At 47.5% G+C, this 22,215-nt stretch overlaps 1 protein-coding gene across 1 annotated transcript in view; it reads left to right on the top strand.

The window, feature by feature from the left end:
• Positions 1-22,215, top strand: part of cd2ap (CD2-associated protein) — a 57,024-nt gene that overhangs the window by 22,530 nt on the left and 12,279 nt on the right. Inside the window, 10 exon segments of the mRNA XM_084700635.1 lie at positions 540-697; positions 1,139-1,217; positions 1,430-1,524; positions 5,627-5,666; positions 5,669-5,724; positions 5,895-5,948; positions 7,660-7,713; positions 11,565-11,601; positions 18,569-18,631; positions 22,009-22,156. Coding sequence (XP_084556761.1) covers positions 540-697; positions 1,139-1,217; positions 1,430-1,524; positions 5,627-5,666; positions 5,669-5,724; positions 5,895-5,948; positions 7,660-7,713; positions 11,565-11,601; positions 18,569-18,631; positions 22,009-22,156 — 784 coding nt within the window.

Here is a 22,215-nt window from a genome sequence, read left to right as displayed (position 1 = left end):
CGAACGTTTTGACATCGACTTTGTCTATGTAGTACAAATATTGACTGAGCCTTAGGGGTGCGAAAATAAACAATAATAAATAAATGTGAGATTGCCGAAGGCAAAGCACACCCAATAACCTTATACAGTTAGTCATTTAGCAGACGCTCTCATCCAGAGTGACTTACAGTAAGTACAGGGACATTCCCCCCGAGGCAAGTAGGGTGAAGTGTCTTGCCCAAGGACACAACGTCATTTGGCACTGCCGGGAATCGAACCAACAACCTTCTGATTAATAGCCCGACTCCCTAACCACTCAGCCATCTGCTGTGTCTCTGGCGAGCTGTTACGAGGAAGCTGGTACTAGATATGAGCGTGTTGGCTCATGTTTGCTATGTGGTTTAGGTTTTGTGTGGGTGGGTACAGGTTTTGTGTGTGTGCAGGCATGCATGTGTGCACAGTCATGAGCTTGCAGTCCTGTGTATTCACACACCTTTAAAATGTTCTCCCCCATCCCCCCACCCCGTCCCCTGTCCTCCACAGAAGGAGGTGCGAGGGAGGCTCCGGCTCCCCCATCCCCACTTCCCCCCAGCCCCCCGGCGGGGAGGCCCAGCCTAAGAAGGTGCGGGGTGTGGGCTTTGGGGATATCTTCAGGGAAGGATCCGTCAAGCTGAAGGTCCGACTGCCCAGCGCCGACACAGACGAGAAGAAAGACAAGGTGGGACTGGGAGGGGGGGCAGGGGGCTAGGAGGGGGGACCTTGCAGGGGTAGGAAATCCAGCTCCTCTTCTAAGGAAACAAAAGTCTTAGAATGCACTGTTGCATAGATAATTAGCAGATGTTTGTTGTACTGTGACTAGAATGTTATTGAACTTGATTCTCAGTCACCAGCTTTCATTTGACTGTCTCTGAACCTCTCCTCTCTCCTCATCCCAGTCTCTCCCGCATAGCTTATTCTGCAGCCCAGCCTCCACAGTCATACCTCCTCATAGCTGCTCCCTTGCCTAGCCCTTGTGTTCACCCTGACCCTGTCACCTCCTGACCATGTCACCTCCTCTGCTAGTCCACTTCTGATGTCTCATTGGTTGAGAACAACCAGGACAGTCCAGCGTGCCATCCAATCACGTCAGTAAAACCATCTATGTTCCGCTTCATTTTAGCCAATCCCATCATTACCATCCGCAGCAAAGCCCACCCACTCAGCCAGCCAGAGAGATGATGGGGACAGCAGAGCTAAAGGTGAGACGTCACCAACGCTGCCTGCCTCGGATGGTTTACATGTTATCCATTCAGTGGATATGTCTAAACAGCACGTAGAAACTGTGTCTGACTGCCTTGCTCCATATTGAGACTGTTCTGTATCTGAGATGGCTCAGGGCTCAGAGTAACAAGCGTTTGATGTGATTGTTGTAAACGTCGGCCATGTTGGTGACAGTGTTCATCTTCTGCAGTGAGAGAGCTCTGCAAGGCCACCTTTGCCTTTGAGGCCACCAATGACGACGAGCTCACGCTGGTGGAGGGAGACATCATCCACATTCTCAGCAAGGTGAGACTCCTCCTCAGGGTGAGGCTCCTCCTCCTCCTCAGGGTGAGGCTCCTCCTCATCCTCAGGGTGAGGCTCCTCCTCCTCCTCAGGGTGAGGCTCCTCCTCCTCCTCAGGGTGAGGCTCCTCCTCAGGGTGAGGCTCCTCCTCCTCCTCAGGGTGAGGCTCCTCCTCCTCCTCAGGGTGAGGCTCCTCCTCTTCCTCAGGGTGAGGCTCCTCCTCAGGGTGAGGCTCCTCCTCTTCCTCAGGGTGAGGCTCCTCCTCTTCCTCAGGGTGAGGCTCCTCCTCATCCTCAGGGTGAGGCTCCTCCTCATCCTCAGGGTGAGGCTCCTCCTCTTCCTCAGGGTGAGGCTCCTCCTCATCCTCAGGGTGAGGCTCTTCCTCAGGGTGAGGCTCCTCCTCATCCTTAAGGTGAGGCTCCTCCTCATCCTCAGGGTGAGGCTCCTCCTCATCCTCAGGGTGAGGCTCCTCCTCAGCCTTAAGGTGAGGCTCCTCCTCATCCTCAGGGTGAGGCTCCTCCTCATCCTCAAGGTGAGGCTCCTCCTCATCCTCAGGGTGAGACCGGGGGAGGAGACATCATCCACAGCCGGGTTATCTTATAGTAACAAGGAGCCTCAGGTTACAAATGATCACATATTAACTAAGAGAGATGTTTAATGTTTAAACCCATTTAACTCATGAACACATAAAGGGTCCTGGTGGTCAGTGTGCTGTGAGGTTGTTCACTGTGCCGGAGGACAGTCAGTCAGTGTGTTCACAGCAGCCGTCAGGGATGTTTCATAAACTTGGTGCTTAATGATCATCACTGTGAAGCTGGCCAGACACTTGGCTCTGGTCCCCTAGTGAGAGGCAGCCCCTTGGGGGTAAAGCATTCTGAATAATAACGTCTTCATTCAGCAGATGGGGAGAACAGAAGGAGATTGTGATGTGTTTATCCTAAGCTACATACAGGGAGGGGGGAGATTCAAACTGTCATTTACCTCTGTTCTACCATCCTGTTGGTGGAGGTCCTGGGATGGGGCCAGGGTAATCAGAAACAGGCCTGGAGCTGGAGCCAGGGACAGGCTAGCTGGCAGACTGTTGTCATGACAGGCTGGCTTTCAGGCTTCCAACGTGAGATGGGCAATGTTTTGCTGCCATCTATTGGTCATGAAGTAGTATGACTTCAGTCTGCTGTTATCACGCTTTTTAAAACCTTGCTTTTCATCAATAGCCTACCTATCAATACCTTGGCTTAAACTCACACTTTCTGCATGTTCCAACGAGTGATTTTGCTTCAGGTGGTAAAAAAGGTTTCTTATATACTATAAGGTGCATTCAACATGGACTGACTTCATGCAGCGCTGCAGCCAGCTGCAGGTGGCTGACTTGAAACAGTGAATTCTGGTTAGACTTTTTGTCCGACTTGAGACGGCGCCGAGGATAGGTCATAGTGCCATCAAAGTGCCGTGAGATCAATTCGAGAACTGCCGGCTGTGTAGCCGAGCGCATTTTCTCAAGAGCAACTGCACGGGTTCTAGTGACGACACAGGTATTTCATGATTGGCCAGACTCACATACGACAACTTTGACGCGTGTTTTGTAATTATTCTGACACCTTCAGTTTCGCCAATGCTCAAATCCGGACCAAACAGTTTAATTGAATTAAGCATTTATTGAAGAAAGGGTTTTACGCCTCTTCACTAACGGAAAGACTACATTTAATTATAAATGAAGTAAAGTTATCAAACAGCGCTTAATGGGCCGTGACTGACGTCAACGCAGCAAACCACGAATAGCTGGAATGTCTGACTTCACAGAGTCGTTTTCAACTCCTCCCCGACTGCAAGCGGCCACTCTCGCCGGTCGTTTCATGCAGCCGCAGTCCATGTCAAACGCATCTAATAGTATATGGCAATGACAGTACGATTGTCTAATGGGTAGTCATGCCAGCCGCGTATTGACCTCATTGCCGGTGTTGTATCACCCGATGCATGACTCTCTGGATTGGCACCCCCTCGCGGGAGCGCGCGCGATTCAAAGAGTGAAGGATTTCGTCTTGATATCGCATCCAAAAGAAGGGGAGACAGAAGTCTCACATTATACCGTCTTTGTTGTTGAATTCAAGAGAAGGATATCTGTTATCTGTGTAAATATCAGATGCTATTTTCAACACAAAATCCTTAAAATTCGTAATTCAAACGGTATAGCAACGAACGCGAAACAACATTCTTGCTCCACGACATCGCATTCTGAGGAAATATACCCCAGTATGATCATGATTATTGCTACACAAAATGTAGTTTGTCTAGCAGGTTCAAAGTATTTCAAATGGCATGGCTCTTCATACTAATGTATAGGTTCAAAGGCATTCGATTTTAATGCAGTTAGCCTGTGCGTAGGGTGTGTTACTCAGACAGGTCGAAAACAACAGCCTTCTGATCCAGAATAGGCTATCAGCTGTCCTGAAAAGGGACCAAAGTTTCACATGCCTAGCCTACAAAAGACAAGTACTAAAAACAATGTATCAACCATGTATCAACATCAACAGAACCATCAAATCCTTTTATAAGATAGGAAAAATTATTCTTATTGTTTAAGTCGATGAAATAAATGGAAAAAATAAAACAATAATCCCTCACCTACCATGGACTATTCTGTTTTCAGAACTGTCCACCCTATACATACACATATATTGGTATTCAATTTATGCTATTAAAGGTACATAATGCTGGCGTAGAAGGATAGAAACTTTTGCGGGGGGAGAGCTTTTCATGGCAGGTTTTCCATTACATGTAAGTGCAATGCACCCCCTGCTAACACTGACTAGGAAAGTGTCACATGCCTGAAACTTGCTGTGCTTACTCATACTAGTGCCCTCAGTGTACAGTAAGAATCATTTGATGCTGGGATATACAGAACAGACAATAGAGGGGGGGTGCATCTCACGACAGGCTTGTTGTATTCCTTCTTGTCACGAAATGCACCCCCGCTAACCCTGTCTAGAAAAGTGGCACATGCCTGAAACTTGCTGTGCTTACTCATACTAGTGCCCTCAGTGTACAGTAAGAATCATTTGATGCTGGGATATACAGAACTGCCTTGACATAAAGAAGTACTTTGTGAAGATGTACCTCAATAAACATTAGTAACAAAGAAAATAACACAAAAAAGGAGTCACGTATTTATCATACACTAGATTGTATTGGTTATGCATATAACTACAACAGGACAGTGGTTGTCCTGTCAGCTAATTTGTACTGTTTCCCAAAATCAAAATATCAAAAATCAATATCAAGACGAAATCCTTCACTCTTTGAATTGCGCGCGCTCCCGCGAGGGGGTGCCAATCCAGAGAGTCATGCATCGGGTGATACAACACCGGTCCGCGGTCCGATACTGATTATTATTGCCCTCCTCTGACGTCATCTTCAAAATTAGCAATATCAAGAAGTCAGCTTGAGTTTTACTATATATATATATATATGAATTCTATATATACATATAAATATATATATGTATATATGTCTATGGTTTTACTATCCAGACGATACTGAAGACGTCAACAGCGACAAATAAATTGTTCGGTCTGGACCTCTCCAGAGGTCCTAGCAAGCGGTTGCCTTGGAGATGTTGACAACATGGCGTCTGCTCCAGATTCGTTGTGTTTGATTTGGAATTTTATTTATGTGTTGTTGTATTATATAAAAAAACAAATATAGACTTTTCGACAGATCTACAAACATCTTTGTAAGCAGAGATTTGTTAAAACGTTTGTTAACCGAGACCGTAGGTCGATATCTTTATTGAGGGAAGTCATTACTTCGATAATTATTTTTATCGCCCAGCCCTAATCTGCAGTTATCACTTTGTGGTTAGCACCCTGCGGTTATCACTCTGTGGTTATCGCTCTGCTGTTATCACTCTGTCTGGTGAAAGCACTGTGGAAGTAGTTGAAGTACATTTTCCTTCTTGTTTGAAACTAAATACCTGTTTGGAAAATAAGTTTCATCATTAAAATAAAGAGACATTTATCACTGTTCATACCAGTTTCTCATGTGTTAGCTGTGATGTGTTGCTGCTGCTGCTGTTGTTGTCATGATGATGATGATGACGATGTTGCCAGGACACCGGGGAGCCAGGCTGGTGGAGAGGAGAAATCGGGGGAAGGAGGGTGTGTTCCCCGACAACTTTGTGGCCTTATTGTCCGATGCGGAGAAAGAGGTACGATTTTAACAACCACGAGTGTGTCTCTAGAGAAGGTTTCAGGACACAGATCTAAAAACAGGATGCTTGTCCCTTCACACAGTAGACCCGTCTCCCTCTAGTGGAATGGACTGTCAACACTTGTTGTATGAACAAACATTTGTGCTCTTACATCTTTTGTTTCTCAGACGTCAACTCCAAGAGGATCTGTCAAACTGCCTCCCAAACCTGACTCAGAAGAGGTGAGTTGCTGTTCAGTCAGTCTCCAGTCAGTCTGTCTGTCTCTAGTCTGTCTGTCTCTAGTTTGTCTGTTTCCAGTCAGTCTGTCTCTCTAGTCAGTCTGTCTCTAGTCAGTCTGTCTCTCTAGTCAGTCTGTCTCCTGTCTGTCAGTCTCTAGACTCTAGAACAGCCTCCTCCTAAATCTGTGTTCTTTAGTGTTCTTGCCGGGTTGGGGAGGGTCCGTGTTGGGGGAGGTGTAGTGTCGTCTCTAGAGAAAGTTCCAGAACACAGATCTATCGTATTTTTCGGAAATAAAGCCGTGGCTTATACCCGATTTAACTTTTTCCCTTGTAGTGGTGCGGCTTATATTTCTATGCAGCTTATAGCATGTTTTTATAACAAAACAACAGCAGGGTTTCCCGCAGTACTTGGCAGCATGCCGCCTTAACTACATTGAAAAAAAAAAAATGAAAAAAAAGATTTAAAAAAATTGATGAGCGATATCCGCCGTGTAACTCTATCCAGTTTTCTCCCTTTTATTCCAACGGAAGTCTCCTTTCTCTGCAGAACTTCGTTTTTTTAACTAACCAACCCCCCCCCCACCCTCCCTCGGTTCGTCAGCAAACCTCACCCTACCACCTTGACTTACACATTTTCTGCGGGAAACCCTGAACAGTAGAAACACTTTTTCTTGAATGTTATTTAAATATGAATTAATTTCCAGGCAATAGAAAACATACATTACGTACTTACTTTCATTTTCGAAGTGTATCACACAACGGCAAGCTCTAAGATGGCCTATACTCGTGCACTGCTTGGTATCATTGTTCCCGTATCAAGTGCGGCATATATTCCAGTGCGTCTTTACAAACACAAAGCTCCCATTCTGGTGGGGTGCGGCTTATACAAGGCTTACTTTCCCCAAAATATGGTAGCTGGTCTCACTAGGGTATCTCCTTGTACATGAGACTCATTGTCCAACCTTGTATCCTGACTCACTCAGAGATGAGAGCTCTATCACAGTATGGGAACCTCCTCAGGGGCCTTTAATGGCAACAATAATAATCATGTGTGTTGAAAACAGGATGCTCGTGTCACCGATTAGGAGAGCAATCCCACTAGGCAACAAATCCCAGGACACACCACAGCAGAGATGGGAGGTTCTTTAAGAAAATACACTTTTATTTTGAATTCATAAAACTACCCCTGGAACAGGTCCAAGGAAGGGCACAGGCCAATATTGGGCACCCGGTAGAGCTAGGGTACTTATACTAGGGTGAAACACCACAAGGATCATATAGCTACTCAGCAATACAGGTAGCAGCCCACACGTCAAGGCACACGTGCCCACAGGGATCCCCAAGCCTCTACCTGCACCTCCCACAGAGCACAGCCCCAACACTACCCCCTGTCCAGTCCAGCAGACAGACAGACGCAGCCCCAACACTACCCCCTGTCCAGGCCAGCAGACGAACAGACAGAAAAATAGGAAAAAAAACGTTCAGTCGGGGTCCCTCCCGACCGAACAATAATATATACACACAAACTGTCCAACCTAGAGACTGGAATAGCCAAGCTGCACCACCCGTCCTCGAGTGGCCGAAGCTGTTCCTTTGCGGTGGTTACCCCCGCCTTGGTGACACACAGTAGACCCCTGTCTCCCTCTAGTGCACTCGACTGACGACACTTGTTGTATGAACAAACATTTGTGTTCTTACAACTTTTGTTTCTCAGACTTCAACTCCAAGAGGATCTGTCAAACTGCCTCCCAAACCTGACTCAGAAGAGGTGAGTTGCTGTTCAGTCTGTCTCCTGTCTGTCTGTCTGTCTCCTGTCTGTCTGTCTGTCTCCTGTCTGTCTGTCTGTCTGTCTCCTGTCTGTCTGTCTCCTGTCTGTCTGTCTCCTGTCTGTCTGTCTCCTGTCTGTCAGTCTCTAGTCAGTCTCTAGACTCTAGAACAGCCTCCTCCTAAATCTTTGTTCTTTAGTGTTCTTATCACGTTCAGATGAGGGTTAGGGTTTCCCCTACCTCTCCAACCCTCCAGCTGCACTAGCAGACCAAGAGGATACTCAAATCTAGTTTCAATATGTTCAAGGAAAGCTTCACACATTTTGATTGTATATCTTCTTTTTTTACACACAATTGGAAATGTACTTAAATATACCGATTTTGTATATTCACACTCCCCATTGACAACTTGTGTTTAGATTTTTGTACGAATGCTTTGTAAGTATAGTTAATATATAGTTTGTAAGTATAGTTAATAATATATTTTATTCGTATTTTTATATGTTAGGTGCCGTGTTGGGGAGGGGTCGTGTTGGGGGAGGAGCTGTGTTGCGGAGGGGCCGTGTTGGGGGAGGTGTCGTGTTGGGGAAGGTGTTGTGTTGGGGGAGGAGCCGTGTTGGGGAGGGGCCGTGTTGGGGGAGGGTTTGTGTTGGGGAAGGGTCGTGCTGGGGAGGGGTCGTGTTGGGGGAGGTGTCGTGTTGGGGGAGGGTTCGTGTTGGGGAGGGGCCGTGTTGGGGAGGGGCCGTGTTGGGGGAGGGCCGGGTTGGGGGAGGTGTCGTGTTGGGGAGGGGCCGTGTTGGGGGAGGTGTCGTGTTGGGGAGGGGCCGTGTTGGGGAGGGGCCGTGTTGGGGAGGGGCCGTGTTGGGAAGGCTTTCCTTGCGCCCTGCTGGTGTGCTCACCAGAATATGAGCTCAGAGCTGAATGTCTGTCTCTGGAAACCAGATGAGCACACACTCATGTGACAGCAGGCTGGAGGACACACTGGTCAAATGTTCACTGGGAGGAGAGGGTGGTAGATGCTCAGCTAGAAACAGACATGAAGAACTATTTAATCGCTTTATCTCTCGTCTCTTTCTCTCTTGTCTCTTCCTACCTATCTATTGTCTCTCTCGTCTCTCTTTCTCTTGTCTCTCTATCTCTCTATCTACAGTATATATATTATGTGTATATTTCCCGTCTCTCTGTATATCTATCTCTCTCCTTCTCACTTTGTCTATCTCTCTATCACTATATCTGTCTTTTTCACTGTCTCTCTTTGATTAACAGATTTTGGAGGGCTTGACAATGTTCCCACCTTCTGTTTTCTGCAGAGGAAATACAAATGAGCCTTGATCTTTATAGCTTTTGGCAATTCACGCCAAACAAATTTATGGACATTAAAGTCCATTTATATGCTCATACTCCAGTCTGAAATGTTTTACCTGCTGTGTGTGAAATTCGGTCTGCCTGTGTCTGATTCGCCTCCTGTTGCCAATGTGTGAAGTTTTATGTCCTCATAGAAGTGGTGTTAACCCTCCCAGCTAGATGTGCCTGCTGTTGTTCATTTTTGATGGAGGGGGGGCGAGGGGGGAGAGAGGAGAAGAGAGAGAGAGGTTTCTGTACCTATGGTTCATTTTCTTCCTTAATGAAACGCCACCCTGGTAGGAAAAAGGAAGATTAGCTGTCACACTGTAAAAGATCAATAATCCTTCTGCTCTATGAAGGTGTGCAATAATAATAATCATCATAATAATAATGTACCAAACAGCAAACTGTTCCATGGAAACAAAAACTGTTAATATATATAAATATTCCCATATTCTGTATCATTAGATGGTAGATATGTGTGGTAGATATAGGTGTTGCTGCTCAGGGTAGACAGGCTGGGTGTTGCTGCTCAGAGTAGACAGGCTGGATGTTGTTGCTCAGGGTTGGCAGGCTGGGTGTTGCTGCTCAGGGTAGACAGGCTGGATGTTGTTGCTCAGAGTAGACAGGGTGGGTGTTGCTCAGGGTAGGCAGGCTGGGTGTTGCTCAGGGTAGGCAGGGTGGGTGTTGCTGCTCAGGGTAGACAGGCTAGGTGTTGCTGCTCAGGGTAGGCAGGCTGGGTGTTGCTGCTCAGGGTAGACAGGCTGGATGTTGTTGCTCAGGGAACACAGGCTGTGTGTTGCTGCTCAGGGTAGGCAGGCTGGATGTTGTTGCTCAGGGTTGGCAGGCTGGTTGTTGCTCAGGATGGACAGGCTGGGTGTTGCTGCTCAGGGTAGACAGGCTGGATGTTGTTGCTCAGGGTTGCAGGCTGGTTGTTGCTCAGGGTAGACAGGCTAGGTGTTGCTGCTCAGGGTAGACAGGCTGGGTGTTGCTGCTCAGGGTAGGCAGGCTGGGTGTTGCTCAGGGTAGGCAGGCTGGGTGTTGCTCAGGGTGGGCAGGCTGGGTGTTGCTCAGGGTGGGCAGGGTGGGTGTTGCTGCTCAGGGTAGACAGGCTAGGTGTTGCTGCTCAGGGTAGACAGGCTGGGTGTTGCTCTGTGGTCTTCAGAGCTCTAGGTTATCCATCGTAGGCATCAGACTGATCTTGGTCTTGAACACTACTGCAAGAAGACCTTTTGAAGCCTAGCGACCCTAAACATTTGCTAGTTCTAGACTTGGCATCTTTTTACCTGAAATCCCTTTATATCACTGTCGTGTGCATAGCCAGTTCGGATACATTAGTAAATAGGGTGACCAGAAACATGAGCCAGAAAAGGAGCACACTTGGGTCAAAAAGGAAGACAAAGGGTCAGAAAGGAGCACACTTGGGTCAAAAAGGAAGACAAAGGGTCAGAAAGGAGGACACTTGGGTCAAAAAGGAAGACAAAGGGTCAGAAAGGAGGACACTTGGGTCAAAAAGGAGGACAAAGGGTCAGAAAGGAAGACAAAGGGTCAAAAAGGAAGACAAAGAGTCAAAAAGGAGGACACTTGGGTCAAAAAGGAGGACACTTTCAAAAAGGAGGACAAAGGGTCAGAAAGGAGGACAAAGGGTCAGAAAGGAGGACAAAGCGTCTAAAAGGAAGACAGAGTCAAAAAGGAGGACGCTTGGGTCAAAAAGGAGGACAAAGGGTCAAGTCACAAGTCACATACTATCAGCTCAAGATGGCAACAGGAGAAAACGTCATGATTGTGCGACAGCGCGCTGAAGGGGAAACTGGATATGAATTGTTCTCCCTCTTCAACCATTGTTCATAGAACACTGATGAACCATGATGTCCCTTTATTGAATGAGAGAAGAAACACTGGGTGTAGCTGAGCCTTTACGGTTACAAAGAGACTTTTCAAATCTCGGTTGATTGTAAAATCGGTTAACCGCTGCACCCCTATACAGAAGATACTTTCATCCCAAACAACTTGGACATAGTGCACCTAGAATGTACAGCACAGCATCAAGGATCAGAAGTGTGAAGGAACAGTCAGTATTATGCTAGCCTAAGGAACCACATTTCTGCTACCAGGCACAGTGAACAAAACCAATATCCATATATACTAATAATATAATACTAATACTAGTGTTTAATCTGCTGCACTGCCCTGCCTGTGTTCTCAGGGATTGCTTGTGTTAGCATATTAGCATATGAAGAATGAAAAAGTTAACTCTGGTTGATCTACTCTCTCTGCTGTGAAGGTCAACTGGTGGTATTTACAATAATGAATGTCTATTTGTCCATTCTGAACCTGACCTAACCCTAACCTGACCTAACCCTACCCTGACCTAACCCTGACCTAGCCCTAACCTGACCTAACCCTGACCACACCTAACCTAACCCTGACCTAACTCTGATGAATGGATCCATTGGAGAATCCTCCTCTCCCACTCTTGATCTGAGTAGCGTCTTCCTGTCTGTTTCAGAGACCCAAGAAGCCCCCACCGCCATCTAAGAGCACAGGTAAGAACCATCACTGTATGACTCTGAACACAGCTATCTAACAGCACAGGAAAGAACCATGACTGTATGACTCTGAACACAGCTATCTAACAGCACAGGTAAGAACCATGACTGTATGACTCTGAACACAGCTATCTAACAGCACAGGTAAGAACCATCACTGTATGACCCTGAACACAGCTATCTAACAGCACAGGTAAGAACCATGACTGTATGACTCTGAACACAGCTATCTAACAGCACAGGTAAGGATGAGTCTAACTGACCCATGTCCCAGAGGAGTGTGAGGGGATGAGGCTGTTGCTTCAGAATCTGAATCTGAATGTATTTGCCATGTATGTTATACAAACACAGAATTTACTGTGGCAGGAAGGTGCAAACAATAAACATGTATGGATCTTAAATTAGTAAAAGTACAAAACTATTTCTAAGAACTAAACAATCTAAAAATACAACTATTTTAAAATATAAAGTATATATAAAAAATAAGAACAACCATCTTCAGGGTTAAGGATGCTTGGTTCGGAAAAGGTTTTTTGTTTGTTTCCATGTAATTGATATATACTAGTGCATCGTGCCTGTGATAAAATGTGTGGCACACACACAGATTCCTGGAATTATATATAGATGGTGCAGTGCCCGGGATACAGCTGGTGATGACCTTCTTGGTGGTTTTGATATCTATATTTCTCAGATCACAATTTAAATTCTCTAAAGTACTTGTTCAACCTCCACATCTATTCTAGTAAAATTCTCAATGCTGTGGTAGCCTACATTCATGCAAATGATTATGTAGCCTTCATTTGTTTGCTGTTTCCTACATTATAAATTGCTTATGTTATGTTGATCAAAATGTACTATATTGGTTCTCTGTTAAAGGGGTAATTGACTGGATTTTGGGGTATTTCACAGTGTTCCTTAAGGTCTCCGAATAGGGTATGTAACATTGGTTGGGCTGAAAATGGCCCCGGTGCTGTTATATGCCCCCTGATGCTTCCAGTGAATTTGTCCCGGGAAAAACGCTAGGTTCTCTCCTTTTATGGTATACTCATGAATTTATAGATGAGCTGCGCGCTGATTGGTTGGTTGACAACGAGTGAGGCCACATTTACACATAGCCAGGTATTTACAGAAACTAATATTTCTGCCCCTCCGTTTTCAAAAATAACTTTGTACACACAAGTACGTTTTCAAAAATGTTTCTGTTTACATTAACCCGCATATACGCCCCCGAGCGCCATCATAACTATGCCAAACCTGTAGGCGGCAGTGTAATGTGAAGGATAAAGCCATGCAAACCAATCAGAATTTTCAATATTACAACAACTACGAATAACACGATCGACTTCCTTTACCTTTCAGGCGCGAGGTTCATTTGTTTGAATGATTCACAAATGCGATGCACAAATGTATTTCGTGATTCAGAAACGTAACGCAATTCAAAAATAAATGACCCCATTACGCTAGTTCGACTTCATGCAGCACCGGCGGTGCCGACAGCCGGCTGCGTTGAAGCTGAGAAAGCCATTGGCTTCTTCAAGTCAGCCGGGCTGCAAGCGGCTGCAGGCGACGCCAGCGCTGCATGAAGTCGAACACCTATTACTATAAACAGGACGCTCACATAACGTGATGCTTTTTTAGTCCCATACTGTGACGTTTGAGAACCTAAAACTCCGTTTAAGATAGTGCACATGCAAACACAAAAACAGAGTTTTCAGAAATCTCCACTTTGGCCAGAGTTTTTAGAAATCGTTTTCCGTGATAAAAGTTCCGTTTTCGTGTAAATGAAAGGCCAAACCGGTGCGCTCTGTTTTGTCTCATACCATGCGGTTCCCCGAGCAGCACTGGGTCACTCAGACCACGCTATGGTCCACCTGATTCCTGCATACAGGCAGAAGATTAAGCTCTGTAAGCCTGTTGTGAGGACATCGAAACAGTGGACCAGTGAGGCTATGGAGGAACTGTGGGCGTGCTTGGACTCTACTGACTGGGATATGTTCATGACTGCCTCCAATCGTCTGGATGAGCTCACAGAGGCTGTGACATCATACATCAGCTTCTGTGAGGACTGCTGTATACCAACACGCACCAGGGTGAGCTACAACAACGACAAACCCTGGTTTATAGCTAAACTCAGAAGGCTGAAGCTGGACAAAGAGGCCGCGTTTAGGAGTGGGGACATGGACAGTTTCAAGGAGTCGAAGAACAGGTTTAGCAAGGCGGTGTTGACTGGGGAGAACAGTGTTGACTGGGGAGTCACACGGTGATGGGGGTGAGTGGGGCTGTGTTCTTCCTGAAGTCCACAACCATCTCCACTGTCTTGAGAGCATTGAGCTCTAGGTTGTTCCGCTTCCTGGGCACTATCCTCTCCCAGGACCTCAAGTGGGAACTGAACATTAGCTCCCTCACCAAGAAAGCACAACAGAGGATTTACTTCCTGCGGCAGCTGAAGAAATTCAACCTGCCAAAGACAATGATGGTGCACTTCTACACAGCCATCATTGAGTCCATCCTCACCTCCTCCATCACCGTCTGGTACGCTGCTGCCACTGCCAAGGACAAGAGCAGGCTGCAGCGTATCATCTGCACTGCGGAGAAGGTTATTGGCTGCAATCTGCCTTCCCTCGAGGACCTGCACACATCGAGGACCCTGAGACGAGCGAAGAAGATTGTGGCTGACGCCTCCCACCCTGGACATTTCCTGTTTCAGTCACTCCCCTCCGGCAGTAGGCTGCAGTCCATCAGGACCAAAACCTCACGCCACACAAACAGTTTCTTCCCTTCCGTTGTTGGCCTCCTCAACAAGGTCAAGAGCTAACACTGACTGAATGTCTTAAAAACGATTTACTTTTTGCACTACATTCAATTCCTGTAATATTTGTATTTTATATTGTAAATTGGCAACTTATATTTTACTTTATTGTATATTTTATTTTAATTGTATTCCACTTAGTATTGCTAGTTTATGTATCCTTAGTATAATTAGACCACATATTTAAATTTAAGATTCCTATATGTTTACTGTATGCACCTTCCTGCCAAAGCAAATTCCTTGTCTGTGCAAACTTTCGTGGCAAACAAATCCCTTTCTGATTCTGATAGTTGTTTTCACTTATGTTGTTGAAGCAAACAGGATCGACTTAGGTGGGTAACACAGCTTAGCAAACAAACTATCGTGATTCAACTCAGCCTCAGTTAGCTCTAGCTATCTTGCTGAAAAAATTGATCTGGACAAACACGCATCTTGAATTGTAGATTTACATGACAACACGGGTTATTTATGTGAATGAAACACAGTCAGGAACATGAAATAACGTTTGCCCCATTGCCAGTAAACTAAATCATTACCCGTTCTACCGATGCTAGATACAGGCAGGATAAGTTAGCATTGCTAGTAACTGTTAGTGACAACATCATACTCGGTTACAGCTTGCGGCTGTGATGAACATAAGGTCGGAACAGCACCTATTTTCAGCAACAGCTTCAAAGCAAATCCTGCTTTACATAGGGTGACCAGACGTCCTCATTTACCTGGACATGTCCTCCTAAAAAATGCGTTTGGCAGGGATTCCAAAATCGTCCGGGTTTTTGCCTTGTTGGATATTCGTGTTTCTCTAGGTCCTTCACCAACTATTACGTCCTTACAAGTTAAAGGGTATCTCCCTTACGTTCCACCTTCTTGCGCGAACTCTGACTGTAGAGAGAACTGCGATTTTGATCAGATAGTGCGGCATGCAATACACCCCCCCCCCCCCCCGATGCGACTAAATGTTCTCTTTTCACAAACTCAAATCTGGTTAGCAGATGTGTAATTGAGGGCTGCACAGGATCTTCTCATAGACAAACATCACAGCCCGTCGAGTGTTTGGTTCCTTGGGAAGTGAAAAGTGTTAGGATTCCCGGTACTCTCTGGAACACTGCATTTACGACCGTAGTCCATTTTCAATATCTTGAAAACTTTGGAATTCCTGTGGAACAGAGCAGTGCGCAGCTAGCTAAAAAAGCGACCTCCGTTTATGTTCCTGGACCAGAAAACCAGAGGGCGGGTAAATGTAAATGTTGGGGTGTGACAAAGTTTATGCTGCAACTTGTGACGTCACAAGTTGCACTGTTTCAAAAGCTAGCGTTTGCGGGTTGCCTTTCCAAAATAGTAGTGAGAAGTGACATTTTGATAGGAAATAGGTTTTAATGGACTTTAAGGTTCACTGTATGTCTACACCAAACGGCCATTTTTCAACTATGACAAGGTGAAATTGGTTTTGCAATCAATCGCCCCCTTTAAATTGTCTTACCAGCACAAACTTCGAAACATTTAGTTCATAACAGAAGTCATTACATGCACAATGGTTGTAGCCTGACTCTGCCCTTCTACGTCCTTCCACTCTATTTGGATTTTGCTTCTGTACCAGGTCTGGGATTTCAGTGCATTAGTCGGTTATCAGAAACAATGTTTTTGTAGGTTCAATCAGCGAACAGAGGGAGTGGCTGAGAACAATGACGTTGACGTTGTGCATTAGTTTGAGTTGTAGTTCAGTAATGGCGGCGGAGAAAGATGCGAGCTAAGTTATTCTGCGGTTGCGGCAACGCTGCCGAATATCCATAAGTAAAAGCTGAAGCAAGAACAATCCATGCTGAGTTTTGTTGGTGGTCATGATGTTGTGGCCCTCCTCCCCACGGGGTTCGGGAAAAGTTTGATTTTCCAGCTATGGCAGATAGCTCCATGGTGAAGGAGTTGGCTAAGGCGAATGCTAGCGATTAGTAAAGATGTATGCATTCATGCGGCAAAGCCTTTATTTTGTTCATATTCATCATTTTTTTTTTATTCTTTATTCCAAAAAACCCTTCAAACTTCAATAGCTTTTTAGTCATGTGACTCATAATCCTCACATTCATTTCACTGACTATGCATAGATATATATATATATATATATATATATATATATATATATATATATATCAATAAATATATATCCCTGAGGAGCATGCCCAGGACCCCCGAGGGGGTTCGGATCCTTGTCACCCTTTTCATCCCTGATGAGTTTGCACCCCTGATGATATTGAAAGTATATCCACTTTATTTGTCGTTCTGTTAGCCAGCCAGCCCCTTTGAAAGCAGCTCAATATCCATTGGAGTTTATATATGAAATTTATAATATGAAAATTCTGGACTGGCAGACCGGGGTGGTGGTTCCCCTCTTTAAAAAGGGGGACCGGAGGGTGTGCTCCAACTTTAGGGGGATCACACTCCTCAGCCTCCCTGGGAAAGTCTATTCAGGGGTCCTGGAGAGGAGGGTCCGCCGGATTGTCGAACCTCGGATTCAGGAGGAGCAATGTGGTTTTCGTCCTGGCCGTGGAACAGTGGACCAGCTCTATACCCTCCGCGGAGTCCTGGAGGGTACATGGGAGTTCGCCCAACCAGTCTACACATGTTTTGTGGATTTGGAGAAGGCGTTCGACCGTGTCCCTCGGGGGCTCATGTGGGGGGTGCTCCGAGAGTACGGGGTACCGGATTCCCTGATCGGGGCTGTCCGGTCCCTGTACGACCGGTGCCAGAGTTTGGTCCGCATTGCCGGTAGTAAGTCGAACTTGTTTCCGGTGAGGGTTGGACTCCGCCAGGGCTGCCCTATGTCACCGATTCTGTTCATTACCTATATGGACAGGATTTCTAGGCGCAGCCAGGGTGTTGAGGGGGTCCGGTTTGGTGACCTCAGGATCGGGTCGCTGCGTTTTGCAGATGATGTGGTCCTGTTGGCTTCATCGGGCCGTGACCTTCAGCTCTCACTGGAGGGGTTTGCAACCGAATGTGAAGCGGCTGGGATGCGAATCAGCACCTCCAAATCTGAGGCCATGGTTATCGACCGGAAAAGGGTGGAGTGCCTTCTCTGGGTCGGGGAGGAGATCCTGAACCAAGTGGAGGAGTTCAAATATATCTCGGGGTCTTGTTCACGAGTGAGGGAAGAATGGAGCGCGAGGTCGACAGGCGGATCGGTGCGGCGTCCGCAGTGATGCGGGCTCTGCATCGGTCCGTCGTGGTGAAGAAGGAGCTGAGTCGAAAGGCGAAGCTCTCTATTTACTCAATATCCATTGGAACAACCTTTCGGGCTGTTTAAGAATAGGGTGCACACGCAATTAGCTTGACTACTTAAATGACTTGAATTAGTAGGATTGCGTGAGCTGAAATGGGCTTTTATGGCCGCTTTAGCCCTGCTTGACTAATAACACAGTCAGGACTGCCATCTGTCCATGATAAGTCAGGATTGCTGTCTGTCCGTGATAACAGTCAGGATTGCCGTCTGTCCTTGATAAGTCAGGATTGCTGTCTGTCTGTGATAACAGTCAGGATTGCTGTCTGTCCTTGATAACAGTCAGGACTGCTGTCTGTCCGTGACAACACAGTCAGGTGTGTAATTACACACTTTTAACTGACACAGCGGTGCATTCGGACGGTTGGTTAGCTGATGTGATGGGGGTCAGATGGCTGAGCGAATAGGGTCGGGTTAATCAGAAGTTTGCCGGTTTGATTCCTGGCCATGAAAATGTCCTTGAGCAAGGCAATTCACCCTACTTACCTCGAGGGAATGTCCCTGTACTTACTGTTAGGCGCTCTGGATAAGAGCGTCTGCTAAATGACTAAATACAAATTATGTATTAGAAAGCACTGAGAAGTGAAGCTTATGTCTGTAGCATCTGGATTACAGACAGGATGCTGTGGTGGCGAGGTTGCAAAAGCAGCAGAAAACATGATCTTGTCACCATCTCCACGCTGTCGCTCACACAGGAAGTCAGCTCCCAGACAGTAAACACCAACCCCTAACCCCAGTCACATCCTCCAGCAGGTCCACAGCACCCGTCTGTCTGTCTGTCTGTCTGTCTGTCTGTCTGTCAGATAGTGAGGGACTGTTCTCTCTCTGTGGACAGCAGTGGTGGAAGTCTTGAAGTCTCGACTCAGACATGTTTCGTTTTTTAGCTCTCAAGCCCGAGGTCCCAAGTGCAGACAAGAAACCCTCTCTGCCCCGGCCAGAGGACCGCGGTAAGACCCTCTCCTATCTCCAGTCATCTTTCATCACTAATAATGACAGTCATGAAAACTGATTACAAAGTATTGTATTTTTTCATCTTTAAGATATTCAAATGTGGTATTTTCCAGTTTTTTTTGCTGTGAGTGTGTTTGAGAGTCAGAGAGAGAGGGGGGGGGACAGAGAGACAGACAGACAGACGGAAATAACTGAACTGAGAGACCATTCTCAGGTTTGGAGAATGACAAAGTGCAAAGTGTTTGAGCTCCGTTTGATGTACATGAAACCGTCCTGCTCCACCTCGCAGCCTCTCTTCTCCTGCTCCTCCTTTCCTCTCCTGCTCCTCCTGTCCTTTCCTCTCCTGCTCCTCCTGTCCTCTCCTGCTCCTCCTGTCCTCTCCTGCTCCTCCTGTCCTCTCCTGCTCCTCTCTTCCTGCCCTCTCCTGCTCCTCTCCTCCTGCCCTCTCCTGCTCCTCTTGTCTTCTCCTGCTCCTCCTGTCCTCTCCTGCTCCTGTCCTCTCCTGCTCCTCCTGTCCTCTCTTGCTCCTCTCCTCCTGCCCTCGCCTGCTCCTCTCCTCCTGTCCTCTCCTGCTCCTCCTGTCCTCTCCTGCTCCTGTCCTCTCCTGCTCCTCCTGTCTCCTCCTGCCCTCTCCTGCTCCTGCGCCTCTCCTCCTGCCCTCTCCTCCTCCTCTCCTCCTGCCCTCTCCTGCTCCTCCTGTCCTCTCCTGCTCCTCCGGTCCTCTCTTGCTCCTCTCCTCCTGTCCTCTTCTGGTCCTCCTGTCTTTTCCTGCTCCTCCTGTCCTGCTCCTCCTGTCCTCTCCTGCTCCTCTCCTCCTGTCCGGTCCTCTCCTCCTGTCCTCTCCTCCTCCTGTCTTCTCCTGCTCTTCCTGTCCTCTCCTGCTTCTGTCCTCTCCTCCTGTCCTCTCCTGCTCCTGTCCTCTCCTGCTCCTCTCCTGCTCCTGTCCTCTCCTGCTCCTCCTGTCTCCTCCTGCCGTCTTTTGCTCCTGCGCCTCTCCTCTTGCCCTCTCCTGCTCCTCTCCTCCTGCCCTCTCCTGCTCCTCCTGTCCTCTCCTGCTCCTCCTGTCCTCTTCTGGTCCTGTCCTCTCCTGCTCCTGTCCTCTCCTGCTCCTCCTGTCTTTTCCTGCTCCTCCTGTCCTGCTCCTTCTGTCCTCTCCTGCTCCTCTCCTCCTGTCCTCTCCTCCTGTCTTCTCCTCTTCCTGTCTTCTCCTGCTCTTCCTGTCCTCTCCTGCTACTCCTGTCCTCTCCTCCTGCCCTCTCCTGCTTCTGTCCTCTCCTCCTGTCCTCTCCTGCTCCTCTCCTCCTGTCCTCTCCTGGTCCTGCTCCTGTCCTGTCCTCTCCTGCTTCTGTCCTCTCCTCCTGCTCCTCTCCTGCTTCTGTCCTCTCCTCCTGTCCTCTCCTGCTCCTCTCCTCCTGTCCTCTCCTGGTCCTGCTCCTGTCCTGTCCTCTCCTGCTTGTGTCCTCTCCTCCTGCTCCTCTCCTGCTTCTGTCCTCTCCTCCTGTCCTCTCCTGCTCCTCTCCTCCTGTCCTCTCCTGGTCCTGCTCCTGTCCTGTCCTCTCCTGCTTCTGTCCTCTCCTCCTGCTCCTCTCCTGCTTCTGTCCTCTCCTCCTGTCCTCTCCTGCTCCTCTCCTCCTGTCCTCTCCTGCTCCTGCTCCTGTCCTGTCCTCTCCTGCTTCTGTCCTCTCCTCCTGTCCTCTCCTGCTTCTGTCCTCTCCTCCTGTCCTCTCCTGCTCCTGTCCTCTCCTGGTCCTGTCCTCTCCTGCTCCTGCCCTCTCCTGCTCCTTTCCTCCTGTCCTCTCTCTCACATGGGAGGACTCATCTTCAGCTTAATCTGACAGCCTCCTGACCTCTGCCTGCCTCCCCTGCCCCCCTCCTACTCCCCTGCCACTCCTCCCCTGCTCCTGAGGCCTTGATGAAGTCCCCTCAGCCAGGCCCTGCTGTGATTGGCTCTACCAAGGGGATGTGAGACCTGGTACACTTACATGTGCCATAACAAAAAGGCCAGTATTTGAATTACAGGGCTGTATTCACACCAACAGAGCAGTATTTGAATCAGTGTTCTGTTCACTCCAGCAGTATTTGGCAGAGTAGTATTTGAATCACAGAAGAAGTTATGATATGCTGTTAACAAGCTGCCTACAGGAAATGCTGCACGCACAGAATCTGGTGCAAGTCTGTAACCTGCTGTGTGTGTATGTCTGTCTCTATCTACCTGTCATACATGTTGAGTCTTGGTACTAGGTTTGTCACTCTTATAAATGATCATTTCTTCTCCGTTTTACCTGACGAATGGAGTGATAGAACAATATTCGTAGAGTTGCAGCAATGACCTAGATAAAAGTTTAGCTTAGATAGAAACACCAGACACTTATTGAAATGCTCTGCTGGGGAAAGAGATGGAAAGGAGAGATGGAGCGAGTGGAGAGAGGGAGAGAGAGAGGACCGGAGAACTGGAGATATGTTGAGATGTGCCAGTGTGTTGATGATGAAGGATGACAGACTTGTTTTAATTTATGGGTTAGGGTTAAGGTTAGGTTTGACAGGCTTGTCTTAACTGATGCAGATTAAGCTAAATCACTGCAGTGGGTTAGGGTTAAGGTTAGGTTTGACAGGCTTGTCTTAACTGATGGAGATTAAGCTAAATCACTGCAGTGTTTCATGGAGCAGAAGAACACTTCCAAATCCCAGAGGGATCCTGCACATTCTAGAAATGACATTTCCATCTGTGAGAAGGGCTTGGAAGCCCTGTATGTGATGTGGTGCACTCAGCTTTACACACACACACACACACACACACACACACACACACACACACACCCTTCACTCTGCTCTCCCTCTCCTCTCTGTCTCCCCCCTCTCTGTCTCCCCCCTCCCACAGTCCTCTGTCTGAGAGCAGCGCTCTAGGGACCCCAGTCCTCAGAGAGGGCTAAGTTAAACAGCTTGGAAGATGAGGGCGGCTGGAAACAGCCTTCTGTAAACTCTTCCAGTAGCACAGCCAGGATGCGGACACAGATGTTTGTCCGTTTATTTCTCAGTTTTATCATGTTTACTACTGTGTAGTCCCTGGAGAGTGTGTGTGTTTGGACTGTTTGCATATTTGGCAACACTGTACGGTGACATTAACTAATGTAGCCTTAATGTAAATTGTTGCTATGTAGTTACACGGTAGTTAATGTAACCTTAATGTCACCAGACAGAGCAGTTCTTATGTACCTACAGTATTGTTACTCTAGGTCTTATGGAGTTCAAAGTTTGTCAATGAAACCTCAGAGCTGTATTTCCTACCCCAGCTCTCTCCAGGTGAAAATGACGAGGATGATGATGAGGATGATGATGGTTGTTAACACCAGCCTCTGCTGTTCTCTCCCTTTAGGTGACAAGACGGTGCCCGACCCAAAGGCCAAACCCTCCGCCCCCGTGGTGCCCCCTAAGAAGCCTCTGGCCCCCCCGGGCAAGGGCCGGCCAGGCAGCCTGCCCCCCAAGCGCCCCGACAAGCCCCTCGCACCCTCACCTGGGGCCAAGTCAGTCCTCCCTTTCTAACCCCGCTCAACTGCCAATCCCTAATACATTATCCTGTCAA

The sequence above is a fragment of the Hypomesus nipponensis genome, chromosome 6 (assembly GCF_054491055.1).
Source record: "Hypomesus nipponensis isolate SF chromosome 6, ASM5449105v1, whole genome shotgun sequence".
Lineage (NCBI taxonomy): Eukaryota > Metazoa > Chordata > Actinopteri > Osmeriformes > Osmeridae > Hypomesus > Hypomesus nipponensis.
The sequence above is the reverse complement of the archived record's forward strand: the minus strand, read 5'-3'. Positions and strand labels throughout refer to the sequence as shown.